Genomic DNA, 23479 nt, shown 5'->3' with positions numbered 1-23479 from the left:
TTCTAGCATTTTTCATTTTTGCTCAAATAAACAGAGATCAATGAGTGTGTTTATTGACCAAATTTTCATGGTACAATTATTCTTTCATGTTCATGTACATTTTTTATCCATATGACTTTGGTTGGTAACCATTTCCTTAGCATATTGCATTATTAGAATGAATGTACAAGTGCTTGTTGATTTTTTCAGGGCATTATTCATTTACAACCTATTGATTATCATTCAAACATTATATAATCTTTGGGACAATGTATAATATATTGGATTTAATTACTACATGCCCATGTCTTTTAAATAGGCAGTGCAATTGCTTGTGTAACAATTGGTTGTTTGTAACCTGTACCATGCCTGGCTGGGCACACAGTATTCTAACAATCGTTATGATTTAATGAAAGCTGATTGTGTGTCCAATGATAAAATTTGTTATTATTTTTTTCCCTTTCTCACTATTTTCAGAAAATAGTTTGTACATTTTTTCAATCAAATCAAATAATATTAATAGAGGCATGGCTATCAGCATTCATAATATTATTGTTAAAATTGTTTAACTCATTCTGAAATCAAGAAATATAGATTCTTCTAAAATCCAGAAATGTAGATTCATATAAACAAAATAGGTACCATTTTCTAGAAGATAGTCCAATGTTAGACATATAATATTTAAGTAAAAGCTTGGATATGAGAATTGCCTTGACCTAATTCCAAAAAATTACAGATTTAATAATGCTGATTATCTGTTCACCCCCTTTGTATACAGACTGGTAGATATAATGGAAACACTATTGCTAGACAATAATATATTGTCTGTGTTGTAATGCCACAGATATTGAGGACGAATTTCATTTAGTATGTAATTGTTCCACACTTGTTGATATAAGAAAGAAATACATAACAAAAATATTACTATAATAATCCATCTGATATTAAGTTTGTACAATTGCTACAATCACTCAATATGTCTCAACTAATAAATCGACTTTGTTAAATCATATATCATAATTTACCAATTGTTCATCCTCTGTACTTCAATATACATTCGTTTTGTTTATATTCATGTTTGCTGACATTTATTTTTCGGCGCATATACATTGTTCATGTTTTGTACATGTTGAGATTTATCAATACCAACCATATGTGATGTTGACGATGTACATTGTGCAAGTCAAATAAAATGTCTGACTGTCTGTTTGTCTGTAAGCTGAGGAAGATATGTTCTTTAGTTCTCATTAGTTCAATGTTGCTGTGGTGAGCTATTTGCATGGTCAGTCTGTCTGCATCATAATGAGACTTGTATGCATTGGAAAAAACTTAAATTAAATTGAAACAAAATGAACACAAATAATCATCACACAAGACAAAATGTCTCATGCAAAATCCAGAACGCCTGCGTCAAATTCAGTATTCCTATGGACACTTCAAAATTTGGGTTATTCCTTATTCCTTACCCACTTAGAAACCTATTTTGACACATTTGTAGTCACTTAGAAAGTTTAATTTAATTAAAGATCTTTCATATATAATTTCAAGTTTTAAAGGTTTCATTTCCAACCCTTAGATACTGATGAGCAGCAAACAGCATAAAACCTGAACAGACTGTGAGTAACTCCCATGCTGTTCTAGTTTTATGCTGTTTGCACATAGCAAATTTTACTTTGCTTCTGAGTGGGAAAGGGTTTATACATATATGCCTTCAAATTACCTTGCTTTTATAAGAGGGTAAGGCTTGCTAGGGTTTCAAAACAAATTAGCACAAATGATAACCATGTGACATGTTAACAATGTGAAAATGGTTGGTGTCTTGTTAATCCTGTCTACATGTACCTGTGGCTAAAGATGAAGGCCACACTTATTGTTCAAGTGCCAAATTTGGTCATTATTTTGCTTGTCCAAACCCGTAAATTCCTTATATTCATCTGAAATTTGTATTTGTTTTAATTCCACAATATTGTGGATATAACATGTCAGTGAAAGATGTAGCCAATAAAATACTTGCAAGTTTTTAGCTTTATTTTTAATGTATACATTTTGTGTAAGGACAAAAAAGGTTTTAGTTATTTATTCAGGTGGATAAAAAGGAGCAGGAAGACCCAAGTTCTCAGAAATTCCATGGAACAGAATTCCTGGTTGTTGCCCTGGCAACAAGCAAGTCTGATCCAGCTGGAAAGTTGCAGGTTGTTCAGCAACAGCTTGATTTCAATTCTGATTGGCTGGCTCTGAAAAATGTTACCACGGCAATCAAAGACATGGAGAGGTGTGAAGGACTTTAAAATTATATAATAGGGAAACTTGCATCAGTCAGTAGTCAGCCTGTAGGCAAAACTGTGTGACATTGTCCACTTTAATAGTATTCTTTGTTACATAGACGTCTTTTCTAAGTGATAATCAAGTTTAGATAGAAAGTTTGTCACTGATAAGCCCTCTGCAGGTTGCAGCGGCTAATCTGGGACAACACTTAATGCACTTACGTTTTCTGAGTCCAGCTCAAATGCTTGGCACAATATGTATCATATTGCATTCATCAGCTGAAGGTTTAAACATTATTTTTTCTAATCATTATTTTACACATTTTTTTTATTTTTAAACTGCACTTTATTATAACATGGAATGTTGACCTTATGTTGTAAACCATACCCATGTGGTAAAAACTAGAAAATGGCCATAGTATTTGTAATTCTTAACCTTTTCCTTCTCAAGTAAAAATGACTATATGCAACCAGCATACATCCAGAAGTTCAGGTTTAATGCTGTTTGATGCTCATAAGTATCTTAGGATTGGAAATGATATTTTGAACCTTGAATTTTGTAAAAATTAATTTTAAGTTAAATTTAATTTGATTTTCTGAGTGACTGCAAACACATACAAGAGCATATCTGAGTAGTAAAGTGTTATTTGGTATTCCTAATTTATTACACTGCCTTCACCCTGCCTACACGCTGAGTAATTGCTCATTTTTTCCAGGGACCTCTCCTTGCTGGATTTTGAGGATCAAGTAAGATATGGGCGCCTTGCAAACATTCGAGACAACATGAAGCACTTTCAGGAGTGCAGCAAGAACAGGATCCACTTCAAAGGCGTTAACCTTGCCTTGCAATCAGCTGTAGAGGTAAGAATATTTATCTTGCCTTGCAATCAGCTGTAGAGGTAAGAATATTTATCTTGCCTCGCAATCAGCTGTAGAGGTTAGAATATTTATCTTGCCTCACAATCAGCTGTAGAGGATAGAATATTGACCTTGTTTCACAATCAGCTGTAGAGGTAAGAATATTGACCTTCCATCGCAATCAGCTGTAGAGGTTAGAATATTTATCTTGCCTCACAGTCAGCTGTAGAGATTAGAATATTGACCTTGTCTCTTAATCAGCTGTAGAGGTTAGAATATTGATCTTGTCTCACAATTAGCTGTAGAGGTTAGAATATTGACCTTGCCTCGCAATCAGCTGTAGATGTTAGTATATTGACCTTGCCTCACAATCAGCTGTAGAGGTTAGAATATTGACCTTGCCTCGCAATCAGCTGTAGAGGTTAGAATATTGACCTTGCCTCACAATCAGCTGTAGAGGTTAGAATATTGACCTTGCCTCACAATCAGCTGTAGAGGTTAGACTATTGACCTTGCCTAGCAATCAGCTAGAGAGGTTAGAATATTGATCTTGCCTCACAATCAGCTGTAGAGGTTAGAATATTGACCTTGCCTCACAATCAGCTGTAGAGATTAGAATATTGACCTTGCCTCGCAATCAGCTGTAGAGGTTAGAATATTGACCTTGCCTCACAATAAGCTGTAGAGGTTAGAATTTTGACATTGCCTAGCAATTAGCTGTAGAGGTTAGAATATTGATCTTGCCTAGCAATCAGCTGAAGAGGTTAGAATATTAACCTTGCCTGGCAATCAGCTGTAGAGGTTAGAATTTTGACCTTGCCTCACAAACAGCTGTAGAGGTTAGAATATTGACCTTGTCTTGCAGACAGCTGTAGAGGTTAAAATATTGATATATTCACCAACCAATTCTTATTCCTTCTACATTATATAATATTTTTTAAACCATCATGTTAAATAGTTTTTATTGTTGAGTCTAACTATACATTTAACATCTCATATTTCATCTTTCGTCATATAGAATTGTAGGCCTATGACCTTATCTCCGTTTATAGCCAGCGTCTATTCAAACTATAAAATAGGGATTCTTGTGTCCAATGCTATTTTTTATACTTAAGTCTGAGAATGTGTTGGTGAATCTAGGCCAAGGGCCCAAACTCAAAAATCCTTTTATGTAAAATGGATGGAAATTAGTTACAAGTAAAAACATTATAAATTACCTTCAGTGTCCAGTTCTGTCTTCATAAAGCTTTGCTTAAGTTTCAGATGTCTGTTTTGTGTATGTTTTTTTTTGCATAATATTTTATTAAACAAGCACATTTGGGTAAAATTGTTAATAATTTGTCATAATACAAGCAGAAAACCCTGGATTTGTGATCTGATTCTTTTTCTTAAGTTTCTTAAGATTCTTAAGATTCCCCTTAGAACCTAATCGTTTAATGCAGTTCCAAGGTTTTTTCGTGTTCTGGTGTGTAAACATTTAAGTTAAACAAAACATTAATTAGTGGTTGGCTTTAGTAATGATGAAACTGCTGCAATTAGTTACATACATCAATTTAAATTGAGACTTGAGTTGACAGGGAATGATCTGGCAAGGAAAGTCAGTACTAATATTATAACAGTTATAAGCATTTCATTGTAAAGCCTGGATTGGGCTATTCTTTGAGGTATCTGTCTAGTCCAGCTTTTTACATAAAATGACATTTATGAACAGCTTGTTAAATTCTTGGAAAATTTCTCCGCAGTAGACCCAAATGAATAGAACAAAATATTTCATTGGCTAATTTCCCTCAGAACATTGGCCCCTGCAACAATTTGGATATGAATGAGTACAGCGTATAGTATGGAACACTATTACTGGTAAGTTCAGGGAAATACAAGCTTTTCTCTGCATATTAATACAAGAGATAGACATATATTTTGGCTGGGTTACATATGCAGTTTGAAGACATAACTGTGAGCGTTTGAGGATAGCAATTTTAAGAGCTTGATGGGAAATGAACTAAATATTGAGACTTATTTAAAAACAAAAATTGGGAAGCCTTCAATTGACAATTTTAGTTCCGTTTGGGAAAAAATTATACTTTTTTCATTGGGAATGGGTCCTGCAGCAGGCTCCAAATTTGGTCGTTAAAAAATAACACTGTGTATGTTTCAGGATCGCAAATCTTTTCTGGACGAGCTGGTTGCCTGTGAAAAGAGGTTTGGGGAACACAGAGCAGGCGCAGGGTTCCTGTCCGAGACCTCAGAGTCGGTCAGAGGAAAGATACTGTCGGAACTCACGAACAAAAAAGTGATGACGATGGCTGATATTGAGCATGTATTCAGTGCTGATAAAGACAACATGGTTACCATGGCAGCTGTGCAGGCAATTTTGAAGCATCTTCAGAGCAAGGTCTATTTATCTCTGTTCTATTTAATATCATCTTAACTTTTTAAGAACATTTTTAGCTATATTACTAACAAGTGCATAAGCTGTGACCTTATGATCTGGTTTACCCTTTGCAACTCACAAATAAAGTGAAAAGTGCTTTAATGTCAATGTAAACAAACAGCCAGTTTGCTGTTATAAATATCTTAAGGTTTTAAATGAAGCCGTTAAAACTGGAATCTTTTAATAAAGGTCTGAAATAGAATTTGAAGTGTTTAGGCTTGCATGCAACATATCCATCTGAGAATTTTGTTTATCCTCTGCTCAGGGCTGATTACTAATTATGTTTATCCTCTGCTCAGGGCTGATTACTTATTCTGTTTATCCTCTGCTCAGGGCCAATTACTTATTCTGTTTATCCTCTGTTCAGGGCCAATTACTTATTCTGTTTGTCCTCTGCTCACGGCTGATTACTTGATCTGTTTATCCTTTTCTCGGGGCCAATTACTTATTATGTCTATCCTTTGCTCAGGGCCGATTACTTGTTCTGTTTATCCTCAGCTCAGGGCCAATAACTTATTCTGAAAGATATTCGAAACATACATTAATCCTCTGCTCATGGCCAATAACTTATTCTGTTTATTCTCTGCTCAAGGTCAATAACTTATTCTGTTTATTCTCTGCTCAGGGCCAATAACTTATTCTGTGTATCCTCTGCTCAGGGCCAATTACTTATTACGTCTATCCTCTTCTCAGGGCCAATTACTTATTATGTCTATCCTCTGCTTGGGGCCAATTACTTGTTCTGTTTATACTCTGCTCAGGACCGCTTACTTATTCTGAAAGAAATTCGAAACACACATTTATCCTCTGCTCATGGCCAATAACTTATTCTGTTTATTCTCTGCTCAGGGTCAATAACTTTATATGTTTATTCTCTAGTCAGGGCGAATAATTTATTCTGTGTTTCCTCTGCTCAGGGCCAAATACTTATTCTGTTAATCTTCTGCTAAGGGCCGCTTACTTATTCTGGGAGATGGAGAGGTCAAGCTTATCGCTGATTTGGAGTATGTTTTAATGCTGCAAGAGAGTGTGCTGACATCAAAGCCAGCTAAAAGTCTTCTGGACACTTTGGCAGTTCCTGCCATTGGCAAAGGAACAATCGTATGGGACCGGACCATGCTTAATCACAACATAATTCAGGATGTTTCAAGTTCTGAACAGGTACTGTACTATTTGATCATATGGGGCAGGACAATTTTAAATCCTGACGTAATGTGTTTGTATTGGAGTCAGCTTATGTCAGATGGTTATCAAAATTACTGTTCATTTTAAGACTGGGCATAAAAGTGAAAAGGATATGGAAATTACTGTGCCTAAATCTCCTGAAATAATGTGAACCAGTAGTATATTTAAGAAAAGTCACTTTACCATTGGTTTTTTTCTGTCCATACTTACAATAAACTCATCCATAAAAAAGACCAGTGAGCGGGTTGCTCATAGTCAGTTCCTCATTGAGATATTGTCATTGCCAGTAGTCAGTTCCTCATTGAGGTTTTGTCATTGCCAGTAGTCAGTTCCTCATTGAGGTTTTGTCATTGCTTGTAGTCAGTTCCTCATTGAGGTATTGTCATTGCCAGTAGTCAGTTCCTCATTGAGGTATTGTCATTGCCAGTAGTCAGTTCCTCATTGAGGTATTGTCATTGCCAGTTGTCTGTTCCTCATTGAGGTATTGTCAGAGCCAGCTCGTCCGCCGTGCGTGTCGTGCTAAAACCTTAACATTGTCTCTAAAATCAAAGTGCTTCCACTTTTGAAACTTCATATGTAGCTGCACCTTGATGACTTCTACATGCCACACCCATTGTTTGGGTTACTAGGTCAAAGGTCACTGTGACCACTAATAATAAACTTAAGCATAGGCTCTACACTCAAAGTGCTTCCTCCTTCAACTTTGAAACTTCATATGTAGATGCACCTTGATGAGTTCTACATGTCACACCCATTTTTGGGTTTATATATCATAGGTCAAGGTCAAAGTGACCTCTTATATAAAACTTTTACATAGGCTCTCAAATCAAATTGCTTCCACCTACAACTTTGAAATTTCCTATGTAGATGCACCTTGATGCGTTCTACACACCACACCCATTTTTGGGTCACTAGGTCAAAGGTCAAGGTCTCGCCACTTACCTTTCTTCACTTTCTTCCGACAAGTTTTCATTTATTAAAAATGGACCCACAGCCCAGCGTTGGCACCCGCTATGTGGTGCTCTTGTTTTAACTTATATTTTTGTCATTTTGTGTATTCCCTGTATTCTGAAGTATGTTTCCATCAGGAAAATTATTAAAATTATTGATTTATGACATTATTATCCTTTATTTTAAAGGTTTATCAGCTATTGATCACCCACCTTGCATTGGTTGGCTTGCCGTGTTTGCGTAACCAGCCTTCAGATGTAAAAGAGATTTATTTCTCTTATGAGAGGCTGATAAACCCAGCCATTCCATTGGTAAGTTGTTGTGTTTTTTTCAATACTGGTTATTTTCCTCGTGAATAGGTGAGTGAGGGTTTAGGGCATCTCACTCCGTACTGCACAGAGTTTACAATCATTACATGCACATGAAAACACATGTCATATATATTTTACCATAACAAAATATCAACAATATTTAGTAATAAATATTTGACAATACATCACTTCTAATGTTTCTTATCACAACTACTTTTAAAGAGGTGACACTAGTTCCCATTCTTTACTTTGCTTCAAATCATTAACACATTCATGACTAATGGGCTCTCCCATCCTTCTAAATTGGATCAATGTATTTCCAAAATTAGGGATGTCTGTTATACTTATTTCTATATTAAGAATATTTCTTACAGAAATTCCTTTAGGCAAACAGCTCAGACCCTAATGAGACGCTGCATCATCATCAGGGTCTACGCTGTTTGCCAAGGCTTTTTTCTAGACCCTAGGCATAAATGGGTTAAAAAAAAAGTTTCATGTAGCACATGGAAATGTTGACATGGGAACATTAAACCCAACGATTCATTTGGTAAGTTGACAAGGGAACAGTGGTCTAGTGGTAAGATGATGGCTTAATGATGTTTAAGTCTTTGGATTGAAGCCTCCTTAGACCTCTGGAACCATTGTGTGCACAAATGTATCCTGCACGCGCTCTTCTCCAGCAAGATGTGTAAATGGATTTCATTGAGAATAATAAGCCAGTATTCAAACTTGCATCTTTTTGACACATGATTTCTAAGCCTGTGAGTGAATCCAAAATTTGGCGTATGACTGATTTTCAGACAATACGACCAAACCTCCAAATTTGGCATGAGCCTTTCCATGAGAAATTTGAAAATCTGTAAAAGGCTGTAAAAAATGATTAGTTTAGAATACCTGACAAACTCTTATTATTGCTGCCAACATTAAACTCTTTTGGGATTCCAGAGTGGGTTTTAGATCTTAATTTTTTGCTTTATGCCATCATGAATTAAAAATTATCATGAAATTATTTTGTTTACATGTAAAAAATACAACATGTATTGCAACCAGGAAAAAAGTTTTTCCATCCTCCTCCCCCTTTTTCAGTCGAAACAAACAACTTTTTTTTAGAAATTAGTGATGATAAATTGTCAGTTTCTGGCAAAGGTATATGTGCACTTAGTACTGGTTAATCTGGTTGTCATTAAAAAGTGTGACTAGGTTGATTTGATGTGGTGTTCTGACTTCGAAAATACAGTTGAAAACAGCAACAATTTAAAACAACATTGTTATGGAGGATGCCACCTGTTATCATGGCAACTGTAATACAAAGAAGCATAAGTTGTTTGTATTCAACATGCAATTCTTTAAGAAATAGTATGATTAAAAATTCATATTAATCTTAAAACAAATGTTTTGTTCATTAACATTTGTTTTGTTATTGATGACTTGTTTTCATTTATTTTGTGATTGAATAGTTCCATGCTTTACCATAACTGCGTGTTATTATCATATGTGCACAAGATACTAATATCAACTTATATTATATTGCTAAAGGTGAACATGTGAACAATCAGAAGGTAGCTTATTTTATTGTATATTAAGCAAGTTCAATGTATGTAAGACAAAATTCTTGTTTTACTATTTTGTGATGCCTCTCAATATCTCCTTTCCCACTCAGAAGCAAACTGAAAATTGCAATGTGCAAACAGCAGTCTGTTCAGGGGTCGTATTCCAGAAGCATCTTAAGTTAAATTTTATTCTTATCCTTAAATTGGGACATTTTCTTAAGTGTTTCATTTCCTATTGCAATAGTTTGGCATCAAGAATTACACCAAAATAACATCATTAGGTCAATGTTATTTTAGGAATACCAAAAGAAACATATGATTCCTTATCTAGTATAGGAATACAAAACATTGTAATTTTGAATTTAAGTGAAATTATTTAAGAAATGACTTAAGATGTTTCTGGAATAGCACCCCAGGTTTCATGCTGTTTGCTGCTCATCAGGATCTAAGGGTTGGAAATGAAGCATTTAAAACTTGAATAGAGAAAGAAAAGTCTTTAATTTAATTAAACTTTTAAAGTGACTATAAATGCGTCAAAATATGTATCTAAGTGGTAAAGGGTTAACCAAAAAAGTTTTGGACCTTTATAAATTTCAACCTCCTCAAATCCTTCAAACTTATATTTCAAAACTTCAGAGTGACTTTTGGACACCTGGCATGGACAGAAAGGACTTCATCATTGTAAAGCAGACGTACAAGTTCCTGATTCGATGCCCAGAGTTTGTACTGCCGCTCATTGCTGCCAACACAGTCCAATATGGCCGCCTCATCATGGCGACGTCTGAAGGGGTGGTCTATCAGAATGGGGCAGTGCAGACTGTTATCGTTCAAGAAAAAGATAAAAGTGAGTTGATATGACATTACGGTCAATGTCCAAGTTTAGTACAGGCTATTATCTTTCAAGAAAAATATAAAAATAAGATAATCCTACAAACAGGTTGATGTCCAAGTTAAATATAGATTGTTATCATTCAAGAAAAAGATAAATGTAAGTTATTGCAACATAACAGTCAATAGTTTGTTAGAGAAAATAATATAAAAGTAACTTTAAATGCAAACAACACATTTCAATTTATTAGAATGTCTGCAGATCAACCAACAAAAATACCAAATTAATTAAGTGTATAACTTAACATCCATTGAAATGATCAGACGGTTTAAGTGAGCCAGAAATTTTATAATATTGCTTCAGACAAAGTTTGTGTTATCAGTCTGTCTGTATAAAAGAACATATTATCAGTCTGTCTGTATAAAAGAACATGTTATCAGTCTGCCTGTATAAAAGAATATATTATCAGTCTTCCTGTATAAAGGAACATATTGTCAGTCTGCCTGTATTAAAGAACAAATTATCAGTCTGTCTGTATAAAAGAACATATTATCAGTCTAACTATATAAAAGAACATATTATCAGTCTGCCTGTATTAAAGAACATATTGTCAGTCTGCCTGTATAAAAGAACATATTATCAGTCTGTCTGTATTAATGAACATATTATCAGTCTGCTTGTATAAAAGAACATATTATAAGTCTGTCTGTATAAAAGAACATATTATCAGTCTGCCTGTATAAAATAACTTATTATCTGTCTGCCTGTATAAAAGAACTTATTATCCGCCTGCCTGTATAAAGAACATATTATCAGTATGTCTGTATTAAAGAACATGTTATCAGTCTGCCAGTATAAAAGTATGTATTATCAGTCTGCCTGTATAAAAGAACATATTATCAGTCTGTCTGTATTAAAGAACATATTATCAGTCTGTCTGTATTAAAGAATATATTATCAGTCTGCCTGTATAAAAGAACATATTGTCAGTCTGCCTGTTTATAGAACATATTATCAGTCGGCCTGTATGAAAGAATATATTATCAGTCTGCCTGTATAAAAGAACATATTATCAGTATGTCTGTTTAAAAGAACATATTATCAGTCGGCGTGTATAAAATAATATATTATCAGTCTGCCTGTATAAAATAACGTATTATCAGTCTGCCTGTATTAAAGAATATATTATCAGTCTGCCTGTATAAAAGAACATATTATCGTTCTGTCTGTTTAAAAGAACATATTATCATTCGGCCTGTATACAAGAATATATTATCAGTATGCCTGTATAACAGAACATATTATCAGTATGTCTGTTTAAAAGAACATATTATCAGTGTGCCTGTGTAAAAGAACATATTATAAGTCTGCCTGTATAAAAGAACATATTATCAGTCTGCCTGTTTAAAAGAACAACTCTTTTTATCTAAATTGGATATTCAATTACAAAAGACCATTTAACTAAAAATTCCATTAAGCAAATCTGAGCACAAATCCAGTTCAGATAAAAAGTGATGACTCTGATTAGTGGAGTGCACAGGCTAATGATGCCACAACACTTTATGCACATGTATTACGCCCATTAAAGGTTAAATGACCTGCTGTATTTCAAGGGAGCATCCTGGTTGAGTCCTGCTGCTACATGCCGTCCATTGAGGAACTCACTGCGGACCTGATGTCAAAGGAAACGCCTGCCTACGTCACGGACTACACCTTCCACGTGTTCTCCATCTTTACGGACATTATCACGGACCTCCTGGCGAGACTTCGTGTAACAGTGAACATTGTGAAGGAGTATCCACAAAACTTAGGTACGCATTTGGGTTCATCGTCAGAATACATGTTCGCTTAAAACTGTGATGCTTCATGATTGACCATGGGTGAAAAGGTTAGGAAAATGTATGGTTTCTTGTTCGGTTTGTCGTTCAGTTAACTTATGCAATGCAATCAAATTATTGTTGCTTTCCAGACCTCATGCAATGAGTTTTAATGCGAGAAGTTCAGTTTCGTCTGTTTGGTAGTTTGCACATGGTTGTGTTATGAAGACAAAATGTTATGAGCCATATTTCGTTTTTGCATTAATGTTTTCATTTTCTGTCTGCCTATATATAAGGTATGTTTGATAACAAATCTTTTAAACGCATGTTTGGTTTGTGATTATTTATTGTGTCATTCAAACCAGTTTTAACTCCCAATGCTTTTCATTGACCATTCCAATGCAATGATCCTAGTTTTCATTATTATATGTTTACAGTTGGTGTTTTGTATTGGAAGAAGTGGATTAGAACAAGAATTTCACTCCTGTTATAGTTTCTTGGCTTTAATTGTATACAATTTGTAATTCTTGATATTGTAAATCACTTGATTGTGTAAATCACTTGATTGTGTTAATCATTTGATTGTGCAAAGCACTTGATTGTGTAAATCAATTGATTGTGTAAATCATTTGATTGTGTAAATCACTTGCTATTTTAAATCACTTGATATTGCATATGAAGTTATTGATTCAGACCTGTAAACTGATACATACAAGTAGATGCTTTAAAAATGATGAAACAAGGCATTATTTAAGAAATGAAAGACTATGATATTTAAGATGTATGTGCATAATTATCAAAACTAAATGTTCATAAAATATATACATGTGCAAAAATGTTTTTTTTCTTAATTTAGATGTTATAAAAATACAATTAACTTATTTTAAGAAGAAATAAACTTAGAAATAAGAAGAGAAACTCTATAAAAGTTATTTTTTTGTTTCAATCCTTTTCTTATTCTGATTGTATTGTGTATTTTTATATATAATGTTCTTACCAAACAAAATAATATGTTTTGACTTAAATAAGCATATGACACAAAGTTAAGTTCTCCATTTTCAGTGAAGACTTCCGTCGCTTGCAAGCATGACTGGCGCCCGGCAAGAGACTCTGATATCAAGCAGACAGTGTGCACTCTGTGTAACAGATGTTGTGGGAAGGGAACCGACTGCGAATGGAACGGCATTGTTACTGATCATCTGCGTCACTGCGAATGCGGCACTCAGAAGGTTGGCTGCAACGGCTGTGGCATATGCAGGAGTTGTGCCAACCACCTGTGGGTATGTTAATATTTACAAACTCTTATATTTTTGGCTTATGGGTTATAACAAATTACAATTATTACCTACTAGTGGAAAATGTTAAATTATCTTTCTCTAAAAGCCAATATTTCTTGTAATGCCCCTTTAACCCTTTCAGAACGGCCTTTGCAAACAGTTTGGATCCAGATGAGACGCCACAGAATGTGGCGTCTCATCAGGATCCAAACTGTTTGCTATTCTGATAGTATTCTTTGAAAAAAATAGAAGAAAATGCTAATTTTAGAAATTCTGCAGACGACATTTTAGCATGACGACAAATTTCCCAGCATGCAAAGGGTTAAGGAGAATGAAGTCAAAGTTTTGCATGAAAATATTGGCAGTCAGTGCTCTCTTAGACTGCACTAAGAATCCGCCTTTGGTTTGTACGTGAAATTATAGAAGTGTAGATGAAAACTATAGCAAATACGTATTTGGAATGGTAAAGAATACATAGTTTCATATAAAAACTGTTGAAATTATTGGCTGTTTGAGTTCTCAGACTTTAATAATCAACTTTTGGTTTTTATTTGGAATCTAAGATGTGAATGTAAAAGTTTAATATGAAAACTATTGCAAAAATGACAGTAGGATGTACCAGAGCTGCGCAATTCACATGTGGATGAGTTATTTCCCAATGATACAAGTAATCATTTATTATGAAAGCTTTAGTAAATACATACAAACCTGTCAATAAGACTCTAGGTGGTTGAAAATAAAAATGTGTGAAATATGTGAAATGATGTCGCATAAGAACTAACGTGTGTAAAATGTGAAATGATGTAGCATAAAAACTGAAATAAATTAGCAGGGCTCTGTGAAAAGGGGGTTTAATGCATGCGCGAAAAGTGCCAACCCAAATTAACCTGTGCAGTCCACACAGGCAAATTAGGGACAACACTTTACGCTTTAATGACATTTTTTGTTTAAAAAAACTTTTCTTAGCCCAAATCCAGTTTACGCACAGGCATTAAACCCGCTTTTCACAGAGCACGAGGCTCAAATGTTGTATCTGATTACAGTCTTTAAAAGCACGGCTGCGACCCCACGCCTTGATGATGGCAGAAGTTACTTCAACAATTTCCAACCAAATGAAGAAAAAAGAGACACCCAAATCAGACAGCAATGACAAGGCCGATGGTACCGCAGACGAGAACAAGGTTCCAGCCAAACAGGCTGCTGTTGACTTGGCGTCCAGGCCACATATACCCCTCGATCCACACGTCTTCAACGAGGTTGAGTTCATCAATCTGGGATCAGAAGCAAAGTTTCTGTGTCTGAAAGAGTACGTTATTAGCGAGGCTGTTTTTGGAGAAAACCTGAGCTATTGTCATAGCCAGCTCGTCGCCCGCCGTCCGTCTGCTTCGAGCTAAAACTTTGACATTTTGCTATAAAATCAAAGTGCTTCCACCTACAACTTTGAAACTTCATATGTGGATGCACCTTGACGAGTTTTACACGCCACACCCATTTAAGGATTACTAGGTCAAAGGTCAAGGTCACTGTGACCTCTTAAAAAAAAGAAAATCTTACAAACTTTCATTTATTTAAAAATGCAACGGCAGCCGAGTGTTGGCACCCGTTATGCGGTGCTCTTGTTTTAAGTATTGTTGCTGCAACAGTGCTTTACATCGATGTAATTTTATAACACGTGCATCAACTAATGACCTGCAAATAGCAGAAAATCTGATCAGACTTCGAGTTTGTTTCTTGCAGACTGTTCAGGTTTTATGCTGTTTTCATAAAGCCCTTTGACTTTTTGTCTGAGTGGGAAGTGTATTACCCTTTACCACTGAGATGCACATCTACACGTATTTGTAGTCGCTTAGAACATCAAATTATATTAAAGACCATTCTTACTGGATTCAAGTTTAAATCCTTCATTTCCAAACTTAAGATACTGATAAGCAACAAACCGCATAAAACCATTTTTCGTTTTTATTCTGAAAACGAAAGGGTTAATTCTATGAGATTGTTGAGTCTCCAACATATAACATATACGCTTTCACAGTTTAAATGAATCTTAGATGCAAACATACAGTTATATAGAGGATGTGAAGAGAATATGAGTCAGTCCTGCTGGATGAAGGTCAGGTCAAGGGAATTATTAAAGGTCAAATATTTCACCTTGCATCGTCTTGTCGTCTGCATATCCCCCCTAAAATAGTCTGTGATAGGGGTGAACAGCAGAAGACATGAGTCAGTCATGATGACCTCAGATCAAGGTCACTCCTTAAGTTCTAAGGGTAGAGCATCCATTTATTTTTTGTGTCGGCTTCATTATTCTAATATCCATGAATGAATATTCATGAAAAATCACTCTTGCTGTAGGTCATGCTTGCTGGAAAATCAAGGTCACACTTGTTCACTGATGGCCCTTTATTTGAAAAATGTCATAAAACACAATTTCTTACAAAATGAATATTTTGAATAATTCTGACATGATTATTACAAGGAAAAGATATGAGCTGAACGAACACAAACTAGGTACAGTACACAAAGAAACTGCTCTATTGTTTTGACAATTAAAAATGACGTTACGGGCACAGTAAAAATAATTCTTAAATTAAGCGCTTTTTTCATAGGTGTCGGTGCTCTTAGCTAATCTATTAAAAGTGAAAAAAAAACAACAGTTAAATAATTATATATTAGTCATTCCTTGAAGAATAAAATTTCATTTTAATGTAAATATCAATAAAAAAATAATACATAACTGGTTAATTATAATACTTCTTATATTTAATTAAAAATAAGCAGAAAAAATAATTATTAATAAACAAAAAGTTAAAAAAAAAAAGGTTCTAGTTGATCATAACTATAAATATAGATATATATTTATTAAATGCAGGGAGAGTAAATTAAAGAGAAGGGGGAGTGGATTGTCAGGCCTACTAGCCCTGCAGGGTTAGTGGCTCTGGAAAAATTCTTCAAGACCTGATTGTTTTAAAGCTATATAAGTTATATGCAATTTTGCTAAATCTATGAAAAGTGACAGTTTTCTGATTGACAAGTATTGAAAAACAAACATTTATACTTGATATGTTTTAAGTCAGTAGTTCTTTTTTCTTGCTTGAATATCATGTTTTATTTTTATTTTTTAAGCTTAATTCCAGTCTGTATAGAAAGTGTTGTCCCTGATAAGCACTGATGACCCCACAGGTTTATTTGGGACAATACTCTACGCACATGCAAAAATCCCAGTTTTCTCAGAGAAAATCGTTTACATAGTTGTATCTTTTCATGTGTTGCTATCAGGGAGTCAGACGGGTCGATAACAAAGGTGTTCCCAGGATCAGCAGCCCATATAGACGATTTTGCTGACTTTGACAAGACTGCTGGGGCAAAGCCCGATGAGTTTCGACTCCATGGCGATAAGTTTCGACTCCATGTTGGGGACCACATCAGACTTCACCTTTCAGACCCCTCGGTAAGTTTGCATCTCGTTATGAAATTAACTCTGGGAACATATGTTTATGTTGAGTTGAGCAGGCTATTTATGGCTTATGTATCTCTTTACTTCACCTTTCAGACCCTGTAAGGGTGAATTTCTATGCCCCCAGGAAGGTGGCATATAGGTGTCTGACCGTCCATCTGTCTGTCATTCTTTCTGTTAGGCATTAGTTTCCAGAGCTTTTTCTTAAATGCTTTCAGATATTTACCTGATTTTTTGTGTGTAAGTCTACATGCATGACTTACAGACCAAGTTCAAATTTGTTCTGGTCCATTGACTTTTGGCTAAGTTACAAGTCTTTTACTTTGAAAATTTCTCTACAATAACAAATTAATAACTTTTATTCAAAACACTTTCAGATACTGAACCTTATTTTTGTTATTGGAGTCTATATACATGACTTTCAGATTAAGTTCGAATTTTGTTCCTGTCCTTTGATTTTTGACAAAGTTTCTGGCCTTTATCAATTTTCTCTATAATAGCTTCTCTGTGGCTCCAAAGTACAGAAGGCCGCATTGTGTTTAACAAACACAGCTCGTGTTTTTATGAATGTAACTCTGGGAATACCTGCTAATGTTGAGAAGAACATTAATTGTTTACTGTATGTTTGGCTTTAAATTTTTGAGCAACTGTTCATAACTGGCTAATACAATAAAAATATATCTAATGAAATATTTATTGTATTTTAAGTCTTTCAGTGCTGAAACCGAATTTTGAAGGACTTTGCAAACAGTTTGGATCCAGATGAGACGCCACAAAATATGGCCTTTCATCAGAATCCAAACTGTTTGCTATCCTGATAGTATTCTTTTACAAATTGAAGAAAATGCTAATTTGAGAAATTCAGCAGACAACATTTTGGCAGACAACAAATTTCCCAGCATGCAAAGGGTTAAAACTGATAATAGTATTCTATTTTTAGCATGTCAGTCTGGAAACTGAAAAGGCAGAGACAGGAACCGTTCGTCTGCCAATAGAGCCACAGTATTTTGTGAATATTGGGCGCGAAGTGAAGGTCATTCATGAAACGGGAATTGTTGTGTATGTATTGTTTTGTGTCCTGATGACAGCAAACATAGAGAATATTATGTGAGTTTTGGATAAAGATCAAGTTTATAATGCAAGGCTTAGAACCATGGTTAGAGCAGAGCAAGACAAATTTGATCTTATTAAAAAACTCACATAATATTCTATTTATTCTTTTATTACCTCCCTTTATCCATTAAGAATTATCAAATGCCCCATATTTTTATAATTTTTGTTCTTCAGTAGTTCACAAAAACAGATTCTCCAATTTTTGGAAAACCCCGAGTGTGACTTAAAAATAGTTTGTATTTCTGGACGGGAAGCTTTGTCTTTCAGATATGACACAGCTTCAACAAATATTCCAGTTGGACAACTGATCAGCTGCAAAAAAATGGACAAAAACCACAGCACGTTTTCCATCAGTATGTACCTTAGCCTTGCTATCAGTATGCACCTTAGCCTTGCTATCAGTATGAACCTTAGCCTTGCTATCAGTATGAACCTTAGCCTTGCTATCAGTATGAACCTTAGCCTTGTCATCAGTATGCACCTTTACCTTGCCATCAGTATGCACCTTAGCCTTGCTATCAGTATGAACCTTAGCCTTGTCATCAGTATGAACCTTTACCTTGCCATCAGTATGCTACTTAGCCTTGCTATCAGTATGAACCTTAGCCTTGTCATCAGTATGCACCTTTACCTTGCTATCAGTATCCACCTTAGCCTTGCTATCAGTATGAACCTTAGCCTTGCTATCAGTATGAACCTTAGCCTTGTCATCAGTATGCACCTTAGCCTTGCTATCAGTATGAACCTTAGCCTTGCTATCAGTATAAATCTTAGCCTTGTCATCAGTATGCACCTTTACCTTGCCATCAGTATGCACCTTAGCCTTGCTATCAGTATGAACCTTAGCCTTGTCATCAGTATGAACCTTTACCTTGCCATCAGTATGCACCTTAGCCTTGCTATCAGTATGAACCTTAGCCTTGTCATCAGTATGCACCTTTACCTTGCTATCAGTATGCACCTTAGCCTTGCTATCAGTATGAACCTTAGCCTTGCTGTTAGTATGAACCTTAGCCTTGTCATCAGTATGCACCTTTACCTTGCCATTAGTATGTTCCTAAAGCCTTGCCATCAGTATGTACCTATAGCCTTGTCATCAGTATGTACCTATAGCCTTGTCATCAGTATGTACCTATAGCCTTGTCATCAGTATGTACCTATAGCCTTGTCATCAGAATGTACCTATAGCCTTGTCATCAGTATGTATCTTTAGCCTTGTCATCAGTATGTACCTATAGCCTTGTCATCAGTATGTACCTATAGCCTTGTCATCAGTATGTACCTATAGCCTTGTCATCAGTATGTACCTAAAGCCTTGCCATTAGTATGTTCCTTTATCCTTGCTATCAGTATGTTCCTAAAGCCTTGCCATCAGTATGTACCTATAGCCTTGCCATCAGTATGTACCTATAGCCTTGTCATCAGTATGTACCTTAGCCTTGTCATCAGTATGTACCGATAGCCTTGTCATCAGTATGTACCTATAGCCTTGCCATCAGTATGTATCTATTACATTGCCATCAGTATGTACCTATAGCCTTGCCATCAGTGTGTACCAATAGCCTTGTCATCAGTATGTACCAATAGCCTTGTCATCAGTATGTACCTTAGCCTTGTCATCAGTATGTACCTATAGCCTTGTCATCAGTATGTACCTATAGCCTTGTCATCAGTATGTACCTATAGCCTTGTCATCAGTATGTACCTAAAGCCTTGCCATCAGTATGTACCTATAGCCTTGTCATCAGTATGTACCTATAGCCTTGTCATCAGTATGTACCTATAGCCTTGTCATCAGTATGTACCTAAAGCCTTGCCATCAGTATGTACCTATAGCCTTGTCATCAGTATGTACCTATAGCCTTGTCATCAGTATGTACCTAAAGCCTTGCCATCAGTATGTACCTTTATCCTTGCTATCAGTATGTTCCTAAAGCCTTGTCATCAGTATGTTCCTAAAGCCTTGTAATCAGTATGTACCTATAGCCTTGTCATCAGTATGTACCTTAGCCTTGCCATCAGTATGTACCTATAGCCTTGTCATCAGTATGTACCTTAGCCTTGCTATCAGTATGTTCCTAAAGCCTTGCCATCAGTATGTACCTATAGCCTTGCCATCAGTATGTACCTATAGCCTTGTCATCAGTATGTACCTTAGCCTTGTCATCAGTATGTACAGATAGCCTTGTCATCAGTATGTACCTATAGCCTTGCCATCAGTATGTATCTATTACATTGCCATCAGTATGTACCTATAGCCTTGCCATCAGTGTGTACCAATAGCCTTGTCATCAGTATGTACCAATAGCCTTGTCATCAGTATGTACCTTAGCCTTGTCATCAGTATGTACCTATAGCCTTGTCATCAGTATGTACCAATAGCCTTGTCATCAGTATGTACCTTAGCCTTGTCATCAGTATGTACCTATAGCCTTGTCATCAGTATGTACCTATAGCCTTGTCATCAGTATGTACCTAAAGCCTTGCCATCAGTATGTACCTTTATCCTTGCTATCAGTATGTTCCTAAAGCCTTGCCATCAGTATGTTCCTAAAGCCTTGTCATCAGTATGTACCTATAGCCTTGTCATCAGTATGTACCAATAGCCTTGTCATCAGTATGTACCTATAGCCTTGTCATTAGTGTGTGCCTTTAGCCTTGCCATCAGTATGTACCTATAGCCTTGCCATCAGTATTTACATATAGCATTGCCATCAGAATGTACTTTCAACCTTGCCATCAGTATGTTCCTTTAGTCTTTCCATCTGTATGTACCTTTAGCTTTCCATTAGTATGTACCTTTAGCCTTGCCATCAGTATGTACCTATAAAATCTAGCCGTCTGTATGTACCTTAGTCTTGTCATCAGTAGGTTCATTTAGCCTTGCCATCACTATGTACCTTAGCCTTGCCATCAGTATGTACATATAGCCTTGCCATCAGTATGTGCCTACAGCCTTGCCATCAGTATGTACATATATCCTTGCCATCAGTATATACCTATAAAGCCTAGCCCTCAGTATGTACCTTAGCCTTGTCATCAGTATGTAACTATAGCCTTGCCATCAGTGTGTACCTTAACATTGTCAGCAGTATGTACCCATAGCCTTGCCATCAGTGTGTACCTTAACCTTGTCAGCAGTATGTATCTTTAGCCTTGTCATCAGTGTGTACCTATAGCCTTGACATCAGTATGTACATATAGCCTTGCCATCTGTATGTACATATAGCCTTGCCATCAGTATGTGCCTATAGCCATGTCATCAGTATGTACATAAATCCTTGCCATCAGTGTATACCTATAAAGCCTAGCCCTCAGTATGGACCTAAGCCTTGTCATCAGTATGTAACTATAGCCATGCCATCTGTATGTATGTACATATAGCCTTTTTCATCAGTATGTACCTATAAAGCCTTGCCATCAGTATGTATCTTAGCCTTGTCATCAGTATGTAACCATAGCCTTGTCATCAGTGTGTACCTCTAGCCTTGCCATCAGTGTGTACCTCTAGCCTTGCCATCAGTATGTTCCTATAGCCTTGCCATCAGTATGTTCCTATAGCCTTGCCATCAGTATGTACCTTAGCCTTGTCATCAGTATGTACCTTAGCCTTGTCATCAGTATGTTCCTATAGCCTTGCCATCAGTATGTACCTTAGCCTTGTCATCAGTATGTACCTTAGCCTTGTCATCAGTATGTTCCTATAGCCTTGCCATCAGTATGTACCTATAGCCTTGTCATCAGTATGTACCTATAGCCTTGTCATCAGTATGTACCTATAGCCTTGTCATCAGTATTTTCCTAAAGTTTTACCACAGCATGTACCTATAGCCTTGCCATCAGTATGAACCTTTTAGCCTTGCCATCAGTATGTACATATAGCCTTGCCAGCAGTGTGTGCCTATAGCCTAGCCATAAGTATGTGCCTATAGCCTAGCCATAAGTATGTGCCTATAGCCTAGCCATAAGTATGTGCCTATAGCCTAGCCATCAGTATGTGCCTATAGCCTTTTCATCAGTATGTGCCTATAGCCTATGTACCTATAGCCTTGCCATCAGTATGTATATATATAGCCTTGCCATCAGTGTGTATCTTTAGCCTTGCCATCAGTATGTACCTATAGCCTTGCCATCAGTATTTACATATAGCATTGCCATCAAAATGTACTTTTATTCTTGCCATCAGTATGAACCTTAACCTTGTCATCAGTATGTACCTATAGCCTTGCCATCAGTATGTTCCTATTGTTTTACCACAATATGTACCTATAGCTTTGCCATCAGTATGTACCTTTTAGCATTGTCATCAGTATGTACCTATAGCATTGCCATCAGTATGTACCTATAGCCTTGCCATCAGTATGTGCCTATAGCCTAGCCATCAGTACGTGCCTATAGCCTTTCCATCAGTATGTGCCTATAGCCTATGTACCTATAGCCTTGCCATCAGTATGTATATATAGCCTTGCCATCAGTTCATACCTTTAACATTGCCATCAGTATGTACCTATAGCCTTGCCATCAGTATTTACATATAGCAATGCCATCAGATTGTACTTTTAACCTTGCCATCAGTATGTATCTATAGCCTTGCCATCAGTATGTACCTTTAGCCTTGCCATCAGTATGTACCTATAAAGCCTAGCCATCTGTAGGTACCTTAGCCTTGTCATCAGTATGTACATATAGCCTTGCCATCTGTATGAACCTTAGCCTTGCTATCAGTATGTTCCTTAGCCTTGCCATCAGTATGCACCTTAGCCTTGTCATCAGTATGTACATATAGCCTTGCCATCTGTAAGAACCTTAGCCTTGCTATCAGTATGTACCTTAGCCTTGCCATCAGTATGCACCTTTACCTTGTCATCAGTATGCACCTTAGCCTTGCAATCAGTATGCACCTTAGCCTTGTCATCAGTATGAACCTTAGCCTTGCCATCAGTTTGCACCTTTACCTTGTCATCAGTATGAACCTTTACCTTGCTATCAGTTTGTACCTTAGCCTTGCTATCAGTATGAACCTTAGCCTTGCCATCAGTATGCACCTTAGCCTTGTCATCAGTATGCACCTTTACCTTGCTATCAGTTTGTACCTTAGCCTTTTCATCAGTATGCACCTTAGCCTTGCCATCAGTATGTACCTAAAACCTTGCCATCAGTATGTACCTATAGCCTTGCCATCAGTATGTACCTATAGCCTTGCCATCAGTATGTACCTATAGCCTTGCCATCAGTATGTACATATAGCCTTGCCATCAGTATGTACATATAGCCTTGCCATCAGTGTGTACATATAGCCTTGCCATCAGTATGTACATATAGCCTTGCCATCAGTGTGTACCTTAAGCCTTGCCATCAGTATGTACCAATAGCCTTGTCATAAGTACAGTCAAACCTGAATTCAGCGGTCAGTCAAGGGAAATGATCAAAGTGACCGTTGTCCACAGGTGACCCTTGAAT

General features: G+C 36.2%; 1 protein-coding gene across 1 annotated transcript in view; it reads left to right on the top strand.

Annotated features, from left to right (window-relative positions):
• Window positions 1–23479, top strand: part of LOC127831518 (uncharacterized) — a 164474-nt gene that overhangs the window by 14943 nt on the left and 126052 nt on the right. Inside the window, exons 6-17 of the mRNA XM_052356502.1 lie at window positions 2064–2251; window positions 2960–3104; window positions 5257–5493; window positions 6484–6693; window positions 7857–7979; window positions 10166–10373; window positions 11972–12169; window positions 13238–13455; window positions 14496–14758; window positions 16729–16900; window positions 17847–17965; window positions 18287–18372. Of these exons, the coding sequence (XP_052212462.1) occupies window positions 2064–2251; window positions 2960–3104; window positions 5257–5493; window positions 6484–6693; window positions 7857–7979; window positions 10166–10373; window positions 11972–12169; window positions 13238–13455; window positions 14496–14758; window positions 16729–16900; window positions 17847–17965; window positions 18287–18372 (2167 nt within the window). The remainder of the gene's footprint in view (window positions 1–2063; window positions 2252–2959; window positions 3105–5256; window positions 5494–6483; window positions 6694–7856; window positions 7980–10165; window positions 10374–11971; window positions 12170–13237; window positions 13456–14495; window positions 14759–16728; window positions 16901–17846; window positions 17966–18286; window positions 18373–23479) is intronic.

This window comes from Dreissena polymorpha, chromosome 5 (genome assembly GCF_020536995.1).
Source record: "Dreissena polymorpha isolate Duluth1 chromosome 5, UMN_Dpol_1.0, whole genome shotgun sequence".
Classification (NCBI taxonomy): domain Eukaryota; kingdom Metazoa; phylum Mollusca; class Bivalvia; order Myida; family Dreissenidae; genus Dreissena; species Dreissena polymorpha.
Note: the sequence above shows the minus strand (reverse complement) of the source record. Positions and strands in the feature narration are given on the sequence as shown.